The 20713-nt window shown below is 47.2% G+C and overlaps 1 protein-coding gene across 1 annotated transcript in view; it reads right to left on the reverse strand.

Annotated features, from left to right (window-relative positions):
• Positions 1–18009, reverse strand: part of NOTCH2 (notch receptor 2) — an 85566-nt gene extending 67557 nt beyond the window's left edge. The window contains exons 1-2 of the mRNA XM_080602070.1: positions 17804–18009; positions 8763–8844 (exon numbers count right to left, since the gene is read on the reverse strand). Of these exons, the coding sequence (XP_080458196.1) occupies positions 8763–8844; positions 17804–17885 (164 nt within the window). The 5' untranslated portion in view covers positions 17886–18009. The remainder of the gene's footprint in view (positions 1–8762; positions 8845–17803) is intronic.
• Between the last annotated feature and the right edge of the window lie 2704 nt (positions 18010–20713).

Here is a 20713-nt window from a genome sequence, read left to right on the forward strand (position 1 = left end):
CAGGACCCAGGCGAGCAAGCCTGCAAGCACCTCCTTTGCCACCCATCGTTCCATTTCTTTCTTTCAGGTAGCGGGAAGCTGCAAGATGATATACTAGAAGAAAATGCCACTGAACATACAAAATGCAAGAGTTCACTTGCTGTTTTTTCCTGCAGTGCAGAGCTGCATGCTTTAACTGCTAAGTAATCCAAGATACACACAGGCTGTGTAAGAGAACATCTATTTCAATGCAGAGACTTCAGAGGTGAACATCAGCTATGCTTCCTTTCAGGACAGGATAGATACAATTATGAAATCAAGGAGTTACTCAACTCCAAAGAGAGGAGATTCCAGCTCCAAGAAACGCACAAAGCCTCTTGCCCTAGGACAGGAACCTAACTGTGAAGAGACTGCCTCTTCCTTCAGCATTTAAAAACGTATGGTGGATTGAGAAACCTAACTTGATAGGCCTTAAAATTCCATTTAAATCAAAGAACGGTCTGTTTTCTGAGGGGCCATGCTACAGGGGCCTGCTCTCATTCCTCTTCTATCAATGAATAACAAAGGAAAACATCAGTGCTGATCAAGCTTGAAGGTAAAAGAAGACAAGCTCTTGACAGAGAGCAGCACAGACTGCTTAACACGCTGGTCAGTGAAATACATTTTAGCACTACAAAGTCATACATCTAAAACAGAACGTTATAAAGAATTCTCCCCAAAACGGGGCACTGATCTAGGAAAGGCAGATTTGCTCTCAGGGTTCTCAAGAGTCAGCTGAACACCAATTTCTAGCGCAATTTCTAGTTTGCCCAGAAATACGTTAGGTGTACAGAGAGCCAATACCAAGTAGGAGTGAGATTATGATACAGCTGATAATACTACAACCATTATCGAATTGCTTCAGTGTCTGCTTTTTAATGGAGGAATTGAAGCGAATTCAAAGAAGCCAACAGTAATGATTAATAGAAAACTGTACACAATGAGAGGCTCAGGTGGCTCAGTCCCTTCCAAAGGGAGAAGGGAAGGAGACAGTTAATCAAAGACTCCAACTGCCCACAAAAACTAAGATTTAACAATAATTCACAGTCGAGAAGGCAGGGGTATAACGAGACTTGGCAGTGAGAAGTTCAAGCAAGATAAACCCCAATTAGAAGTAGAACACACTTCACTTTCAGACACAGACTTGCATACAGGCTCTCAGCAGTGGAAAGAAACAACTGGAACAACACATTTAAGGTTGCAGTGGAATTTCTCCATCATTCAGGCCCGTTTAAAAGCACACCACGATTGGCTGCTTGCAGAAAGAGTATGCACGCTAGTTCAAACACAGCTATTCAGAGAGGTTATTATCTGAGTTACGCAAGAGGTCATTACTAGATGACCACAACTGTTTTTTCTCATGTTAAAATTTATTAACTAGCTTTAGCCATATGTCTAAAGCAACTAAGTCATACGTGCGTAACCATAATTTACCGTTCTCCACGCCCAAATGAGGCTCCTTTCACCATGCCTTAATACTTTCAACTTCGTACCCAAGAACAGACATGAAAGGAGAGTTTTTGCAGGGCAAGGCAGGATTAATAAAGTCACAGACAGTAAGCTCTGAGACAATGCCGTTTGCAGAATAGCCTCTGCTTCTTGTGCCATCCTCGGTGCAACAGCTGCAGGCTCCCAGTCAGCACAAGCTGCTGCCACACCACTCCAGAGGCAATCTTTGTGCATTCTGGGCCTAAACTGCGGCAGTTCTACAGTTTTTCCTTTGACATCCCAAATCCCTCCTAGATACGGGTTAGAAATCAGCCCAAACGCCAGCGGGCTACATCACGGCCGCGCAGGAGCTGGATCAGACAGAAAGCTGGCACCCAGCAGGCGGGGCCGTGCCAGGAGCTGCAGGACGGCTCGCCTCCCACAGCACTCGGGCCCGCACGCGCTGCGCTGCCTGGCGAACTACAGCCAAATCACGTTTCTGGACGTCCACACGCAGTTAACGAAGGGGTAAAGTCAAGTTGAACTTCAATCCTGGAAGCTTACAAGATTCCAGGATACGGATTTGTGGTTTTACCACAGCCAGGGAAGAGGATCCGGGCAGCTCGACCTTGTTCAGTGGCACAGTGCGGTGGGACCCACAGCAGATGCAGGCTCTGCACGTGTAGTCATCGTTATCATGACAGAAAGAGCAACAAAGCAGGACTTCACAGAACCCCTTCTAGGACACCAGGCAAACACAAGAGGCTTCTAACACTCCTAACTGCTCCAACAAATACAAAATAAACCCAAACACGGCAAAAAGATAAAACCCGAAATGCCTTTTCATGGGGCACATTTAACTGCTGCCCCTAAGTAATGGGGAGGAGGGAGCCAAAACACTGTAAGAGCATCGCAGACACGCTGAGAAAAAAAGGAAAGCTGAGACCTAGGCTCCACAGTGACACTCACAACCATTACCCACAAACAGCCCAGCACTTTGTACCTAACCATTCTGGTAGAAAGTTGAAGAGCGCTCCAAGACCAGGCTTGTTCCAGTATCTTCTGAGGCTAATCAGAAGAACGTGAGCGCATTTTCCAGCGGGGAACAGCAAAAGCTCTTTTAACTTAAGCTCTTTACATTTGGATAGGGCAAAGCCTCACAGAATATGCCAGACGAACATGCCTGCCTCTGTAAAGGTGCTAAGTCAGGTATACGCAGCCCTCATACCCACCATTTCGCTCTCCTGATTAAGTGCCCAATCACACAGTTATGCAACTTTCCCCTCCAGCAATTCACTGCAACCCTTTCTGAACATGAAAGAACAACAAAAAAAAAGACAGTTCAGATTTTCAGCCATGTCTCCTGTCAGCAACGTTTCTAGGCACAAATACTAGTGATTTAGTTCTAAACGTTGGCGTAGACAAAACTGTGAGCATTTGCCCCTGATTCATGCTGGGCACCAAATTGTTTCTATAAAAACAGAGGCAAACACTGAAAAAGCTGGGTCTAAGTCCAGATTTCTTAAAGGATATGATTATCCTCCACTGTTCAGAACCTCAGCAGCAACTCCAGCTTCCCACTGCCCCTGCTTAGTTCTCATCCCAACCTACTCTTTCAAGCTCTTTAGGAAGGGGAGAAAAAAAATAGCCACTTGTCTACAGAGCAGCTTAAAATTGTAGCAGCTTGTGTCAGCTCCAAATGACATGCTCAGAACAGGAAACCAAATCTTTTCCAAATAAAAGCCACTGTTTCTCCTCAGTTTTCCATCTAACACTCAGAAACAGAAACAGGAAGATGAAGTTTGTTCTGTCACTTTCTGGAAGGACATGAGCTCTCTTAACCTACTTCAACAGGAATTTAATCTTTTAAGAACAAATTTCACATACAACTTAATTCAAATCATGATTTCAGAAAGCTAGAGTTTGAAATGGGAAAATGTCCTGTGGGCTGCATCAGCTATGCAGCTGCTTCTAATTAAAGCTTCTCCTTTACTCTCTCTGGGCTACTTTCCAGCACAAATACTTTAGTCAGAGCTCAACCCATTTTTTTTCCTCCTTTTCAGCTCCAGCCTGCATTTGCCTTAGCACAGGCTCTCATGGAGCTAAACAAGAGACGTAAAAACAAAATGAAGGTATTTATCCAAATCTGAAGTAGCCCCATATCCACAGAGCCGCATTCACTCTAACGCTACAAATTGAAAACAGGAGACTCACAAAAGCTGCATTTTTGGTCTCTTCTGCTACAAAGCTACACTGAATTTACCTCCCAATATTTAGCTCTTCCTTTTAAAAAGCTGCTGGAAAATGTCTGTTCTGCTGGAAAAACCTCCTCACCTGCCATACCCTATCTCCCTGCGCACATTCGTTGGAGTTGTCTCTTCAAATGCACCTTATAGGCCGTTTTAACCAGTCTACCAGATGTTCGACTTTCATGGGAGTTTCCTATTCGGGCCCAGTGATATCATCTGGAGATGCACAGAAGGAAGCAGATGGTTTTACTTTAGAGTGCGAAGGGAAGAATTTCCTCGCAGGCTCGCTTCTACCCCCACCAGCCCAACACTCCCTTCGCTTTGATTGGAAGATGCCTCAACGGCGGGGAAAAAAAATGCAGCCTGATGACTAACGTGAGAAGGGTCTCAACTATTTTGCTACAGATTTTAACCAGACTTCCCTCTGGCTCCCGGGTTCCGACTCCCACACCTACACCTCCTCTCAGGAGGGAGAACAGGATCCTCTGGTTAGCTTTGTAAGCGTTCCTTCCCATGTCTCAAGGCTCTCATTTATGCGTCATACTTTGAATGCAAACCATGGGATGGGACGGCCTCTCTGTTCTGCACTTAAAGCAGTACACAACCATTGTTTCTAGTCCACAGAAAGCACTTCTACAGCATTCAGCTCGGCTGTATACAAAGGAATAACAGCAGCTGAAGCCTGAACGAGCAACATTTAGTTCAGCGTTTTCTAACCATTTGAGCTCTGAACAGCTTTTGGTCTGCATGGGTAAATCACAACAAAGTTTTGATCCAGTGACTCAAGTCACTACTCTTCCCAGATTTGAAGCAGAGAAGTGTATGTACTCTCCCCTTTCTCCTCTGCCCTGGTCTCTAGGGCCTCTTTTAACTTCTAAAAGGAGACCGAAGGGAACAGGAAAGGGCAGCCCATTCTCAGAAAGGGACAACTTTTCAACTTTTGCATTTAGCCTCTTCTGGAAAACTCTCAGACCTCATCCTGCTACAAGGTCTCCTATGGGTATTCCCCATTGACTGGTCTAGGAGTGATTAGTCCCTCAAGAACAATCCTGAGAAGATATCTGCTGCAGTCCCTGAAACAGTCTTAGTCTAGGATTTTGTCTTCAGTCCCAGAAGTCCTCATAAATGAACTCTAACTCAGATCTAAGACGACCCATCTGGAAAGACAGGTAGGTCAAAATCCTGGTAGGGGGGCTGAAGTTACTCAGGGGGGTAGAATTGGGTTAGAAGCCCCTTACTGCCATGCTTGGTGCCTCTGAGTTTAGCATGCTTTGAGGTCCTCCTGTTGCCAATCTGCACGCAAGAGGTAAAACCCGAACCGTGCAAATTAGAAGCATGCACAAACTTCTGCACATGAATAGAAAAAAAGACTGCTCGCCGGAGAGGCACTGAAATACACAGAGCTGCACAGACCCCGACAGCTTTGAGCATAAAAGGATGTGCTGAGGGACACAGCCCTTTTGGCATCAGCCTGCTTCAACACATTTGACTAAGTGCTCCGAACAAGCCACGGTTACTACTGCACTTTTTACCATCAAGACCCAACAAAAGACGTCAGCATTAAAACAGTACTTTAGGTACCAATATCCCTTCTGCACATACAAAGTGCAGCAGTCCCTAAAGTCAAAATCCAATCTTAGAAGCTTATAAAACATGAGAAGTAGCATGGCCCGGCTTCCTCCCCAAGGCTTGGAGCGCCCCTACCCCATCTCCCTTCCTTCCTATTTCTGCTTCTCTCCCTGGCACAGTCTTGCTTCTGCTCCCTGTCACTGGGGCACAGGGGAGGGAAGCTGGAAGAAGTCACAGCTGCCAAGAATGGGGAAACCAGCTAAGATATTCTCTGTTTAAGGGCCCTGCCCCACGCCGAGCACACAGGAGCATCACCATCCAAGTTATCACATCCACTTGCAGTGGAGCAGACTCCAGTGCTCAGGAAACAGCAGGCAGCGTAGCCAGCATCTCTGCTCTGCTTGTACTTGGAACAGTTGCCTGTACCCGCACCTTCTCAGCCTGCCTGCAATCACAAAAATATCGCAAGATAGCAGTACTATCCCCCAGGAGAAAAGGTTTTCCCATGATGTTCACAATTAGCATTAAGCAGCGAGATGTTATCCCGACTCTCCTGCTGGAGACAAGGGTATGCAAGAAGGTTCCCTCAAGCTCAACATAAAAGCTTAGCAAAGGCTAAGCTTAGCAAAAGGCAGCCTAGAGATGCTTTGAGGAAAGAAAACAACACTACAGTGTAACACCAAGCCAAACCACACGCTGAAACTGCTTTTTGTCAAAGCAGGACCCAGAAAGCTTGGAAGGACAGGTTCCCTTCATTCTGCTAAAGCACATCTTTATTTCTACAGCAGACACATCCACATTCCTTGGAGTAAAGTCTGCCTCCTCACCACACTAGTCTCCAAATGAGTACAGAAAGAACTCAAGTAAAACTTCTGCCCTTGGAAGAAGCAAAAGACAAGAATGTGTAGTTTTCTAAATATAAAATCAAGGTCAAAGAAGGTCAGTAATTCTATCAAACAGTGCCACAAAATGACAGCCATGGGCCCGTAGCATCACCAGGGGAACTGAGCTACTTAAAGGGCACTCGCAAGAGCAATCTGATAAAGATCCAGTTCTAATTTCCTTACAAGGGTCACAATCGCCGTTCCCACAACAGAAGCCAGATGCACCAGAATAAAGCTAGTTTTCTGCTAACAAGCCTCCCTCTTTTAACGGAGTAGAGGCTACACAATTTTCTGACAAAGAAAGCTGCCACTCACTGCTTTGCCAAATATTTAGGCCAGATGTTTTGCTTATCAGCACTCATGTCACCAATGTCTTATTCACCACATTGGATTACCTCCGATGCAGGTTCTCCTTCAGTTGCTCGCTTGTTTCTTACAGACAGCAAGATTAACTAGATGGACTGACCACAAGCTAGAACAAACAACTTTGCCGAGAGGAGGTAGAGAAAGAGGAAGAGAGCCTACTGTAATAATCTACTGCCCAGCAAAGGAAGTACTGCAGAAAACTTGAAAAAAAGTGGAAGGGGTGGAGATTTAGCTAATCAGTGAGCTATCCTGCAGATCTACAAGCCTAGCCACTTGCCCTGTTAATAAGTTCAGTTTCCTGAACAAAACATATCTACTCTTACAGGCATCAAAAATTCAGAAAGTCATTTAGTTTACTACAACAGATAAAAAGTTCCCCTATTCAGAGTTCCTCATCGTGCAGGAACAAAAAAAAAAAAAAAAAGTTAAAACCAAAACAGGATGCTAAGAATCAGCCTGCTAAAGGTAAAGTCTCCACAACTGAGGTTTTGGGGCTTTTTTTGGTTTGTTGCTTGTTTGTTGTTTCTTTTTTGGGGGTCTATTTTTCCTTCCTTTCTGCCAAAAATGTTCTTGAGCCACAACTAGAAAACAGACACACTCGTCTCTGTGTACTCTCAGCCCTTCCAGTTACTCTGGTGCCTGCAGAAGGACTGAGACATTATTTGAAGGAGGGGTTGGCTTAAGATCTGCATGAAGACTGCACAGAAAGGAGGAAGGCAACATTAGAATTATAAATAGCTCCATGTTCTAAAAAAATTAAGAGTGGTCAAATCTGCCACTGTGATAAGAGAAATGTGTCAAGATCTGGACTGTACTACAGATACCAAAAAGGAAGTTAAACTCTTGGATGAACCAAGTAAACAGTCTAAGGCATGGTTAACAGGAACATGCAAGTTGGAGAAAACGTCCTTTGGAAGGTACACGCAGCACCAACATCAATACCAATCTTGTTTATTACCTTCATAATGACCCACATACTTTGGCTCCACAGTCACACACTTACATACTCATCAGAAAGACCTACTAATGTCACACGATTTCTTGTTTCAGTCTTAAAATGGGAAAGAAAAGCAGGAAAAGTTACAACTTTTTTTCAGAAGGGCAGCTCATTTCTGTTGACAGCAACCTAAAGCAATAGAAAAGAAAAGCCTAGGAAGCAGTAACAGCTAAAAACTTTAAAAAAAAGGAACAACAAGTTACATATTTGCCTTTTTGTGGCCTTTCTGCATATCAGGGATTGATTTGAAACTGCGGAGAACCTTAAATTAGATTATGATTTGTGTGCCACAGCTACAATTTAAGTACATCAAGTTTTGTGCACCATATTCACAGAAAGAACTAATGAGTGCAGCTAGGGAAGACGGATGTATAGGAGAGGGTGAAGAGCCAAGCCATGTATTTGCTGAGCTAAATCAACATGATAAAATTCACTTATTTTGAAAGAATGTGAGCATTAAAGAAAGGATTTAGCGTGCCAGAAAACGGTACAACTTGCACTGAGGAAGTAAACACAGTTTAAAAAATAAATCCGTTTACTGCAGATGTAGTAAACAAGACCTGCCAAACAAGGAAGATTTATCTTTTTGCAAAATAACTTCATTTTTAAGAATCTAAATAATGCAGTTAAAAAGATGAACTACGTTTAAACAGATGTGATACCATTCTCCAGACATCATGTTCCTCCAAAGCTCTTGCTGATGATCAGTTTTCCATGCAACAACAAATGAAGGCACCATTAACGACAGGTTTCAACGCTTCCCAAAATCAGTTTCGGGAAAAAGATAAATGTGTTTGTTTGGCTTTTTTGTTTGTTTGTAGCTTCCATGTTCGTTACTTTCTAGCACATGGAAGGGAACTGTCACTCTTCAAAGCACAGAGTAGTTCTGAAAAAACTTGGAAATATTTTGGGCTGATGTTCTATAAATTAACACAAGCTATAAGACAGAGAGCAAGTTCTGACTTAACTTGTGCTTACCTCTTACTGATTTAGCCTCTCTTCCTAACCAAAGGCAAAGAAATCAAATAGTTGAAATCAAAACCCAAGCATATGAATGAGAACTCTAGATTTCTTACATTATAAAAAGCCAACACAGAAGAACTAATGCACTAGCAAGAAACACAGACTTTGCTAAAACTGTTATGCTGAATGCACCTGATAAGAAAATCTTAAACCACATTTCCTTTCTTTTATGGACTATGAAAGGAAGAACATTGACAATTAAAATGGTTAGAAATTAAGCCAACTTACTTGCAGTATCCTGTACCATTTTGATAAGGAATGCACTTTCCCTCATTAACACAAGGCTTGGAATCATCCATACACTGTAAAGCTGAAAGGAGAAAGAAAAAAAAAAACCACACTTAATTCAGTAGCTGTACGTGTCAAGTCAAAGTTTCATTAACATATTTTGGGGAATTAATCCTTTAACTAAAAATTTTATACAACTGGAACAAAACCAAAGACAATATCACATAGTTCTATTTAATCTTTGGCAGCATCAAAAGAGAGAGACTGAAAGAACAATCAAGTAGAGATTTGTTATCAGGCTACTAAATGCATCCAGAATTTCTTTTAGGTAGATCGTCAAAGCCAAGCATGCAGTAATTTCAACAAGCTACATACAATCACTTCGGCACTTGCATATTTTGACTTCAGCGTCAGACAGTCACTACTTCCTGATCAAAATTTTATAATGAAATTCTCTGAAGTAAGAGGCAACAATTTCTAAAGCTTCTTTCACAATAGCTTGTCTCAAAGTTTCTCCTTCCTTTCTACAATCTCCAGGGACACTTGGCACTGAAATAGGGGCATCTGTCCCTCATAAGCTCCCGTGATATAAGTTTCTAGCAAACCAGAATCTGCTGCTACATCATTACTGTTGTGGTATTCTGATTTCTGTCAGGACTGTCTGAGAATAAATGAAAACATAAGAGACCTTAAAGTCTTCCAGCAAAGACTTGGGTATTCATAAAGAGTACATACTCTGAAGCTCAAAATTGCCATTTTCAGCACTGTATTTTAAACAAGACATTATGTATGATACAGAATCATAGAACGGTTTGGGTTGGAAGGACCTTAAAGACCACCCAGTGCCACCCCCTGCCACGGGCAGGGACCCCTCCCACCAGCCCAGGTTGCCCAAAGCCCCATCCAGCCTGGCCCTGGGCACTTCCAGAGATGGGACACCCACAGCTTCTCCGGGCAGCCTGTGCCAGTGCCTCACCACCCTCTGAGTGAAGAATTTATCCCTAATCTCTAAACTAAATCTCCCCTCTTTTAGTTTAAAGCCATTCCCAATTGTCCTATCAATATCTGTCCATGTAAAATGTTGTTTTTTGGTTTTTTATAAGCTCCCTGGCTGGTCAATTTTTCTCCAGGTTTACAGGAAACTGTAGTGGCATCGATTCAGACGGAGTGACGGAGCAAGCACTCATCCCTTTACCAGGACCTGAAGCGGCAAGCTCAGTTGTGGCTAGTTCTGAAGCAACCGGAAGGGCAAGAAATATGGAAACCCCGCATGAGCAGAGGGCACTCTAGAGCCACAAAAATTTAATCAGTCCATCTAGACCAGAGTCTGCCGTTTGAATAGCACTGAACCAGTGGATAAAGCTGGAGGAATCAGAAGATCTGCATCCCATCCTAACTTTACCCACATACCCGGAAGTCTCACACTCTTCTCAGCCTCCATTCCTGTCCCCTGCCCCTCCACACACACTTCCATGACATTACGTACCCTATTTCAACAGCCTCACTGCATTTGGGAAAGCGTTTGACCGATTTTAAGGCACCCAGAGGCATCAGTAATACCCAACCACTCAAACTGCCTGCTCGTGTACCTACTGCTGCTGCTGCCGGGCAGATGGCTTACTCTTTTTATAAAACAATGTTTTTTCCTTCCTTGAGAGGTACTCAGCTTTCCATATATGTTTAGTACGGGGAACGAGGGAAAACAGGTCCAAACAGTCTCTGAAGCTCGCGCTCCAGTTGCAAAGGGACGGGCCCAGCTCTTGGGCCGCTCGGAACAGACGCCGGCTGCCACCACCCGGGGCTCAGTGCGTTATTTGTCAATAACCTGGAGCACGCGCTACAAGGCACACAGGGGCGCGTCACACTCACAATCCTGACAGAACAGAGTGAAATTAAACCCGCTTGTCCCAGAAGGTGAGCGATATTCCTCACAACACGGGTACGCCTGTTTCGTGTTAACTTGGTTTCTGAACACAGGGCACTTCCATAGCACTGCCTCTGCAGAGCTCTCAGGAAATGAACAAAATTCCACTCAGAGCCCCTTTCAGATAACCTCTGGGGTCAGGGTTACTTAGCGACAGAAATATTACCACAGATTTTCTAATGGTATTCCCCCCCGCAGCGGCCAAGCGCACCGCCATGGATTTGCACCTGCCCAACAAGTTTCATCCCATCTACCAGCAGCATCCACAAGCCTTCAGGCTTCGCCTGCTTTGGCCATACACTGCGGGCACAGCAGTTTTCATGGCAAAAATGAGCTCCAGCGAACACCATTGAGTTATGCTGCATTCAAGAGAAGCCACAAAAGTGCTTTTAATGATTTGGGTGCCTCTTGCCACCTCCACTACCCCAAGGAAACGGAGGAACGGCACAGTGAGCTGCGCCGCAATTTGGAGAACCGGGAGGGAGAGTTGCTCTTCTCACCTCGCTTCTTCACCTCCCTTTAGCTTTTATTTTTTAAGCCCATCAAGCCAGCGAAGCAAACACTCAGAGGATTATTTCTTTTGTGCCCAGGCTTTCAAACAGGATTTTGTAACCTCTTGGAGTGCCCGCGTCCCCGGTGATTTTGTAACCCTCGTAGTAAAAGCTTAACTAGCACTTGGCCAAAGCCAGCCGCCAGCACAACCGCAGGGAGCAACAAGAAGGGGACAGCTTTCGGGTTCCAGAGAGGATCCGATTCAGTGATTCCAGTGTAGCTTGCTAGGCCAAGCACGGATACAGCACAGAGGCTTTGGCAAAGTAATGATTAATTTTCTCCTGTTTTTTGACAAATTATTTTCGCCTTGAGCTGCTGTTTAGCAGGTCATTAGACTACTAGTAGTCCCTAGAATTCTTTAACAGAGATACGGTGAGTGGGGGATGCAGGCAGCTGACTATGTATTGCATATGAAAATCTAGAACTGAACAAACCTAAAAAAAGAGAAAATGACTCTTTTGTACCTTTTCAACTTAAGAAAAAAATACTGAACATTGAAATGCAACTAAAACTGAAATTAATATAAATGCAACAATATTCTAAAATGAATATTAAGAAGTAACGTGATCACTTCTCTTTTAAAAGAGAAATCACAAGGCAAATTGACGACTACAGTTCTCACAGCAGGATTAGCACTTCTGTGCACAAAGCACTGTCTTCCTGTATTTCATATCTTCAACAATTTCACAATACATGCAAAAACAAGGCATTTCAACATGACTTACTTCAAAAGCTACTTCTCTGCTACTCTACCACACTGTGCTCAAAAGTCAATAGTATCAGAAACCATCTTCTACCTCAGCCAGCATAAAAGTACGTGTTGCTACATCCATCATGCTAACTGGAAGTATTTTATTGTGTACAACATGAGAGGACACTCTTGTCTTGAGAAGAAAATAGTCGGCCGCTTCTCCGGCACCCATATAAAGTATGCTGTCAAGGCTGGGTCTGAAGCACTGTTTTTGACTTTTCTCTTCTGTATTAAAAGAAAAAAAGCAACGGGGGATTGTTTGCTGGATTTCTGGCCTTGGTCCAGCTTGCCAAAACAACCAGGATGGCCAGACCCTGGATTCACCCAGGCCGAGTTCAAGCAGCAACATTTTGGGTGCTACACTGCCTCACCATTTTATCCAGCGCTTTGGGGAGGGCCGCGGGAGTATTGGGATAACACCCCATGACTATCAAGAGACTGGCTTAAGCCCTAATCACCAAGTGGGCAGGCCACCACTTAGGGAGAGAAGTATCCAATTTCTAGTTTGCATTCTAGCCAAGTTTGAAAGGCCTCTCAGATGAGGGCTTTATGCGTGTCCGAGATGAATGCTATTAGCTATGTGACCCAGCCTAGAGTCCATACAAACCCTTGGAGCATGCCTGCACATAAAATACCAGGTTGGAATTTGCATCTAACAGGCCCACCAATATTCTCCACTATACAGGCATACCACTATTCTCCGAGGCCAGAGTGGAAAAACAGGTAGCTGCTGCCATAAAACAAGCACGAGCAGAAAGTGTTACTCAAAAAAAACCAGAAGTGCTGTGACTGAACATCTGAATCCAGCAATGCTCACATTTAAATGGAAACAGTTTAGCCCAGGTTTAATCTTTTTTTTTGGCTAAAGAGACTGTTAAAGCAAAACTAAGAGGAAAAGAAGTTACATTTCTGCCTCATTGTTCTTTAAGGATGCCAAGATGATGTGAAAGTTGTGATTTGGTTTCTATTCTTCATCTGAATGCTAAAAAATCAGACTCCTTCCAGGCTAGAAAATTGAAAGAAATCACAAAGGTCTAACATCAGAAGCTGTAAGTGTCAGAGTTCAGCTTTTAAGAGAGAAGGCTGCCATAGGGAAACAGAGCCATAACCAGAGAAAATCTGCACGGGCTTTGCTGCAAGCACTAAAAGGAAAGCAAGGCCAATAAACTCTTCACCCACAAGTTCAGAGAAAGTCAAGCAGAAATAAGAAACACAGAATACCAAAACAATTAATGCTGCGAGGAAGAGACGTTACGAAGCTGGTTTCCTGTAGCTCTGTGAAGTGTGGCCAATTATCCTGCATCTAAGATGCAGGCTCTGACCACGGGCTTTGCTGCGAACAGGGGGAAGACTGACCTTCTGACAGAGACCCCTGGACAGCTAACAGCAGGGCTGAGCTCACAGTACCAACTTTCCCCATGGAAGGATGCTGTAACGGTCTCTCTTCTTTCTGCCCATAAGTTTTCCATTAAGTTTACAGGAACTCAGTACCTTAAGGATCTAGACTTATCTTATTTGGCTGGAACCCAGCTATAGGTGCAGAGGCTGTCTTGGGGGAGACGGTTGAAAACAACCTACTTAACACACAGAAGAAGAGTCAGACTAAAAATATAATGTTAGAAACCTGGAAGAAAACTAAAGGACAAAAGAGGTTTTTGACAATCTTTTTGTACTTAGTGGGTTTACCGTCACAACTGACATTGACGAGAAACAGCCTGTCATTTCGAACATTACCCATTACAAACCATGGGGAAGGAGAAGAAGGATTCAAAGCCACCAGGCAGTTGACACACAGCAATGAGGATGCTTGGGGAATCACTTTGGGAAGATCAGGCATCAGCAAGGCCAGAAACCCCAGCCATGCTACCCATCAAGGCGCCCCAAGTTCCAGGGGAGTGAAAACCCATGCCTGATCCCCTTCAGAAAAAAGGGTTTGAAAGAAGAAGCCAAGAAAATGCTGAAGGAGGAAGCACAGTACCACAGGAAGACTGGTAGCTCCTTTCCAAGGGGCAAAGTTCTTCCACAGTGGCAGCTGGCACCACGTAAACTGCAGAAAACGATGGCTCAAAAAGCTGGTAAGGAATACTAAATGCTGCACAAACATGGAGAATACCCTAAGATAACCAAATTTTGGAGGAAAACCACAAAGGAGAGACAGCTAATTACGTTATTCACTAACCCCAAAAGATTACTGTTCAAATAAGATGAGGTACTGGGGAAGAACCTGTTAATAAATATTAGCTGAAAATATTAAAATAACTTCTTTTTGGGGAGCGAGGGGGGCAGAGGGGGAGAAGGTACAGATCACCCCATGGCAGCCACACAGGGATAAAAGAACTAGGAAAAACCCTTACCGTGAAAAAATGATAAAGCTTAATAATTCAGCTCAGATTTAGAAAATGTTAACATTTGGGGAATTTAAACAAGCTGAGCAGAAGGTTGCAGTTAAAGACAAAGCTTGTCTATACTACACAAAAATCATCTGTAAAAGTCAAAATGCTCTAAATCAAACTATCACGAGATCGCCACTGTTTTTATCACAAAAGCTTGAAATAAATTTTTTCTCAGCATCTGAGGAGCTGAGCAGAGCTCAGAGGAGTGCAAAGGAACTCAGCCAATGTCCTGCAGCTCTTGAGAGAGAAAACCCCAGTGTCTAAACTGGTTTCCTTCACCAGCTTCTCCAGACTCCATAGGAGAAGCATTAAAAAAAAAAAGACGGGAAAGTGTACATTTAAGTGGATTTTGGAATAACAAGCCCATAAGAAATTTTGTTTTAGATTTTTTTCTTTATTTTGAGCTCAAGCATCCAGGAGCTGGCAAAAGCTACCAATCTGCCCTCTTAAGAGCAGTGCTGAGAACTGTTGCCCAAATTCACAGGTAGAACTAAAGTCTTCTTGTCCTTGCAGTCTTACACCAGGGAACAGTCAGATGACTAATTTCTATCAAACATTTGTGTGACACTTTTCCTGTTGAAGAACTACTGATAAGCTGAAGTTATAACATATATTGAATTCAGGATGAATTTATAAAACAGTTCAGAAGTCTGCCAATCACACATTCTATTTTCCTTCACGGCTACAGTTCCTTGCCTTCCCATATTTTCAGCTCTCCAAACAAAGCCAAAATGCCTAAAATCAACAGCTGCAACATAAAACATTTAGTTCAAAAAAAAAAAAGTTTTCAACAATAAAAATGTAGTGAAGGCATTTAAAGAGCTGAAGAGGTATTGGTGTTTCTATGGAAATCTGGCAGACGGAAACCATGCTTGCGTGTTCTCCATAGTCTTCCATCATTGTCCAGCACTAAATCTTTATTAATTTGAGCATTAAGAATGCCTGCCCCTGCCGAAACGCTGGGCCATTCCTTGTCCTTCCACCGCAGCCCATGGTGATGTCAGAGAAACAAGATTAAGACTTGCTGAACGGAACAAACAGCAGACACCAGTGTCATTTTGAGATACAAAGCTCTTTTTTCATCCGCATGCAGTCTAAAAAAAGGACATGTGCCCTAGGAACAGACTATTTTCTAAACAGAATGAATGATTATTTCTGTAGCTCTCAGATGACTGGGTTTAGAACGATACAGGCGCTATTTCTTCCAGATGGGCACTGACAAGACACAGCCCTTGACTTCTGTTGGTGAGACAATTTCAGAATGAACGCATAGAAAATAAGAATAGAACTACGGAAGAACTTCTAAGCGCAGATGCTTAGAAGAGTTTTGTTTTTTTTTTTCTTCTCTCCAAGACAGATGACATTTCCTTAATGGGTCAGAATTAAATAATCTCTGTATCATTCCTTGCATTGCAGTCATTAGCCAAGAGTACAAATATAACGTCGTTTCCTTTAAGTTTGAAGTTGCAGATCCTGACCCTTCGGTTTTCCTGTTATCTGAGATTCCCAAGCCCAGAAGAAACAAGCTGTCAGCATCCTGCTGCTCTGCCTCATCTACTCCCAGTTCCAGAAAGGACGCAGGTCCAAATCCCACCCGCCCAGACCATTACAACAACATTTCGATGGCCACATCCAGCCCAAAGGCTCAAATGCCTTTCACAACCCAGGCACCGTTTGCGAAAATGGGAGAGGCTGAGCAGGACGGGATCACATTGAAGGGAAATAGCAGCTTACTCTAACAGCAGCGAGACACCTAAAATAATAGGAGTAGCTGTGAGAGGCAACAAAGAAGGTAAAACAAAACCAATCCACCTATTTGGAGAGATTTGAGTGCCAAATGCAGCCAGAGGCACGAGCCCTCTTTTCCCAAGGATTCAGGTCTTGAGAACATCAGCAAGAGCATCTTCACGTAATCCTGCGCTGACTAAGTAATGCCCTGCAGGAAGTGACGTGAGCGAGCCAGATGCTAATCACACTCCGTTTTGAAAGTCTCAATCAGCATCTTTGATAAGAACCCATTTGATACAGGAACACCTTCAAAAGATCAAGTAAAACTTGCTGCTCAGCAACCCCCTATCGAATTGAGCAGGCCAGCGCTGCCAGCGTTATCTAGGGAGTCTTCCAAGGATCCCAAAGCGTGGTCCACATGGATGCGCTACCTTTGGGGTGCTCTCAACCTCAAGGTAGACGGCAGTTTATTAGAAACGAGGGCTGATGCCCAACTACAATTGGGCGAAACTGGGCTTAGCATAACTCAAATCTTTCACTCCGCCAGTGACAAGGTTAATAGTGATGGTGGGTAATTATGGTGGGCTTCACTAGCGCGGATTCCCGTTTCACTCATTCCTGGATTCCCGTTTCACTCATTCCGTCTGATCAGACAGGGTACAAATCACTGCCATTAACAGTAATTAGCAGGAAAGTGTCCTCACCAAAAGCGCAGGTGTTCCCGCCCCACCCCGGCTTACTGCAGCTTCAACTGCAGGCTTTGACAAACCGAGGAGAAGCTCGACTGGAAAAGCAAGTTGCCGCGCCATTGGGCTCGCACGATGAGGCAGCGCTGAGCAGTCCAACCCGCGGCGCTGAGAACATCCAGGAGCCTCCTAGTTATTGACCAAGAGGGCTGACATCAGATACCTGCTGCTTCTTGCACAAGAGCATCGGGACAGTTGAGGGTGCACCTGAAAACGCCCTTCGGGTGACTTCACCTTTCATTCATTCAGGCCACAGCTCCGCTCCCAAGGTTCAGGCCAGAACCTCAGGAAGAGCCGGGGTGTCTCCAGACGGGGTTTGCCACCTCTGGCGGCCACCGTTCCTCCAGCCCAAGGAGGAAACCCGAGCACGACGCCGCGAAGCCCCGCGGCCGGGGCAGAGCTCGGGCAGCCCGGCGGGCATCGCGCCGCGCAGCACGAGGACCTCGGGGGGCCAGCAGCGCGCTGGGGAGCTGCCAGCGTCGAGGCACGGTTTAAATGAGAGAGAAACGTGAGATTTCGTCGTGCCAAAAAAAAGAGCAACTCGCCCCCTTGCCGGCCTGCAGAAGCCATCTGCAGCTGCCGCAGACCCGAGGCACGCCAGCCACACCGCGAAAGCGGCGCTCCGAGCTCGTAACGCGCACGGCGGGCACAGCCTCGAGCCCTCCGCTCCTTTTTGGGGCAAACCTGGCAAATCGCGTGCAGGAAATGGCTTTTTTTTTTTTTTTTTTTTTAGATTTCGGCTGGTTTTTCCGCGCAGCCTGCCTGCCTGCCTGCCTGCCCTCCCGCCGCAGCACCGTGCCACCGCCGCCGGCCCCGAGGAGCCGGGGGGACGCCGGGGGGCTCCGGGGGGACACCGGGGGGACCCGGCACGGGGCACCCCGCCGCCGCCGCTCCTCCCCCGCCCCCGGGACCCCTTCCCCATCCCCTCCCGTCTCCCCGGGACTCACCGGCCGCCGGCTCGGCGCGGCTGAGCACGGCCAGCACCGTGCCGAGGAGGGCGGCGAGCGCCGGCCCCGCTCCGCGGGCCATGGCCACGGCCGGACCCGCACGGCGCGGCGCGGAGGGATCCCGCCGCCGAACCGACCGACCGACCCCGCCGATGGCGCGCGGCGGAGGGACACGGCCGCACCGCGCCGCCCCCGCTTCCTTTCGCCCCGCCCCCCCGCCCCGCCTGGCCACGCCCCCTCCCGCCGTGGCCACGCCCCCTCCCCCGTGGCCACGCCCTCTCGCCGCCAGGGGGCGCGCGCTTGTGGGGGGCGAGGCTGGGGGGGGGCGCGCAGGGCACAAAATGGCGGCGCTGTGGGGATGGGCGAGGGTGGGCTGAGGGGAGGGTTGTGGGGATAAGGACAGGGACACGGATAGGGACAGGAACACGGTTAGGGACAGGGACACGGATAGGGACAGAATCACAGACAGGGGTAGGGACACAGATAGGGACAGGGACGGGGATGGAGGGTAAGGTCTGCCCGCTGAGGCATTGCCTCTGTGGGGTGGCCCCTTAAGGACCTGAAGATCCTCTGGCGAATTCGTCTTGTCAAGCAGTGCAGCAGCAGCAGGCACACACCCCCACAAAACACGTGCCCAGAGCACCGCACGCCCTCGGTGGGATGTCACCCCGCGGGCAGCACCCTGGGGCAGTGCTGTCCACATCGCCTCACGCTCCCCTTCAGACGGCTCCAACGCCTCGGCCAGGGCCGGCGGACCACCCGAAGTGCCTCCGAGCGGAGGCAGCCCGGCATTTTCGTGCCCTTCCCGCGCAGGGTGGAGGCAGCTGCTGGGTAGGGGCCAGCGGGAAGCGAGAACCGAAAATGGCTTTCACTGCCAGAGGCCGGCTCCGGTCTGAGTGGGAGTTCACGCGTCTGAAGAGCAGGTGTATGGGCTCGTGGTGGTATTTCAGCCCCACGGCCTCGGCAAAAGATAAACGCTCCTCAACAGGGCGGCAAAACGCAGGAGGAGACACAAATTCCCCCGGAGGAGGCTTGGGGAAGGTAGTGGAGTTATAAAGCACATGCTGTTACTGTAGGGAGTGCCTGGGTTCAACCTCAACGTCCCTTCCAGCCCTAAACCATCATTTAAAGCGTTAAAAATCCTTCTGCTGCGATTCCAGCTCCTCGCAGACTGAGAGCTCTTTGTGTTATGTGCTGACATGGCATGCTGGCCTGCGTCTCCTGCGAAGGGAGGATTGTGCCGAGCTCAGGGGAGAGAGGGGGGCAATGAATAAAGCCCAGTGTTTTCCCCCTTTAATTCACTGGGGCTCTGCGGCTCCTCCCAGGCACAGAGCTGGATTGTTACCGCTGTGCCACCACCATGGAAGGAGCCCAGCGATTTTTTTCGGGCAGCCTGGGTGAAACCTCTCCCACCGCCTCACGCAGCTGCCGGAGCCTGCCGTCGCTCGTGGGCAGGCAGCAGCGCCTTGCAGCTGGGTGGCTGTGACCGCCGTCAGGCGCTGTCTGCGGCAGTGCTCCGGGCACATCTGGCTCCCCTGAGCACCTCACATGTTGGGGTGAAGGCCGGACCTGGAGCATGCCCAGCCGCAGATGCAAATAACTGCAGGGGCAGCTTCACACTTGCGATCGCACTTGGCTGCGTCTGCAGGGTGCGGGGTGGAAGACGGCGTCGGAAATTAGAGGCCCGATGTTCGAGATTAAACTAGGGAGTACAAACTTTCTGCATGTAAAAGTATGGATGGTAGCAAGAAGCACTTGAGAGAAAATGGTCACTAAACCGAGTTGGGAGGAGAGGAAAGAAAAGCAGGAATGTAACCAGAACAGGGAGGGCTTGGATTTGCTCTCCCTAATGTAGCTAATTCAGGAGGAATTCTGGTATTTCACTGAAGGCTGCAATTTCCAGCTCCCCCCAGCACGGAGCATTACTCATTATCCCAGACCTCGAAACGGGCAGCGCTCCCTCATCTGCATTTGGCTTGGCCTGATCGCAAGCTGCTTCTCCGAGCTGGGCCAGCATCTGCAGCCGCGCCGGCACAGCTCTCGGAGGCTGACACAGCCAGGCGGGCAGACAGCTCCACCTGAAACACGTGGCCACAGAGCGAAACCACACAGGTCAGGGAAAGCTTCACGTCGCTCCTGCCTGCCTCGGGACCTGGCTGGGTTCTCCCACCTCTCCCAGGAGCCCCAGCCAAGTCCTGGAGGAGAACACAGAGGCAGAACGGAGGGCACACAGGCAGGTGCCCAGCCGAGCGCCCAAGGCAAAGCTCCTCAAGCAGTTCCTTGTCGCAGAGGGCAGCGGGTCTGCCTCATTAAGCAACAAGCTGTTTGCACAGGAGTTAAAAATATGTTTCAGCATTGCCTCATCTTACACACCCCGTTACAGTCCCATTAAGAGAACACTGTATGCAAATAAAGATTTATCACACAGGGAAACCCACCAGCAGAAGTAACCTGCGCTCCGCCTGCAGCCTGCAGACACCCAGCCTCACCGGCGTGCCCTTTGGCTCCCAGTTTCCCACCTGGAGAACACCAGTAACACCTCACTGGGTGCTGGGGACGGGAGGAGGAGGGCAGGGTCCCCACGGGTGGCGGGCAGCTCAGAAAGCTGCGGCGAGGCAAGCGGTGCCAGCCGAGGGATTAGCAGAGCTGAACAGAGGCAGATCCACAGTGTCTCTATTTAAACGGCAGTGGCAATTAGGGAAATCCTGGCACTTTGGCTGACAAAGGCAGGGAGATCAAGCCATCAGCGAGCCCCAGCCTCTGCCTTTGCAGCTGGATGTGTTGCAAGTCTCACTCCAAAATGATTTCTGCTGCCTGCTCCGTAAAGCAGCGGCGTGCTCGTTTTGATACCCGCGTCTGCAAGCTGCTCCTCAGCTCAAGCCTCCTCATGCTTCCTGTGCCACCACTTCA

This window comes from Anser brachyrhynchus (assembly GCF_964034855.1).
Source record: "Anser brachyrhynchus genome assembly, chromosome: 8".
In the NCBI taxonomy this organism is placed as follows: Eukaryota; Metazoa; Chordata; class Aves; order Anseriformes; family Anatidae; genus Anser; species Anser brachyrhynchus.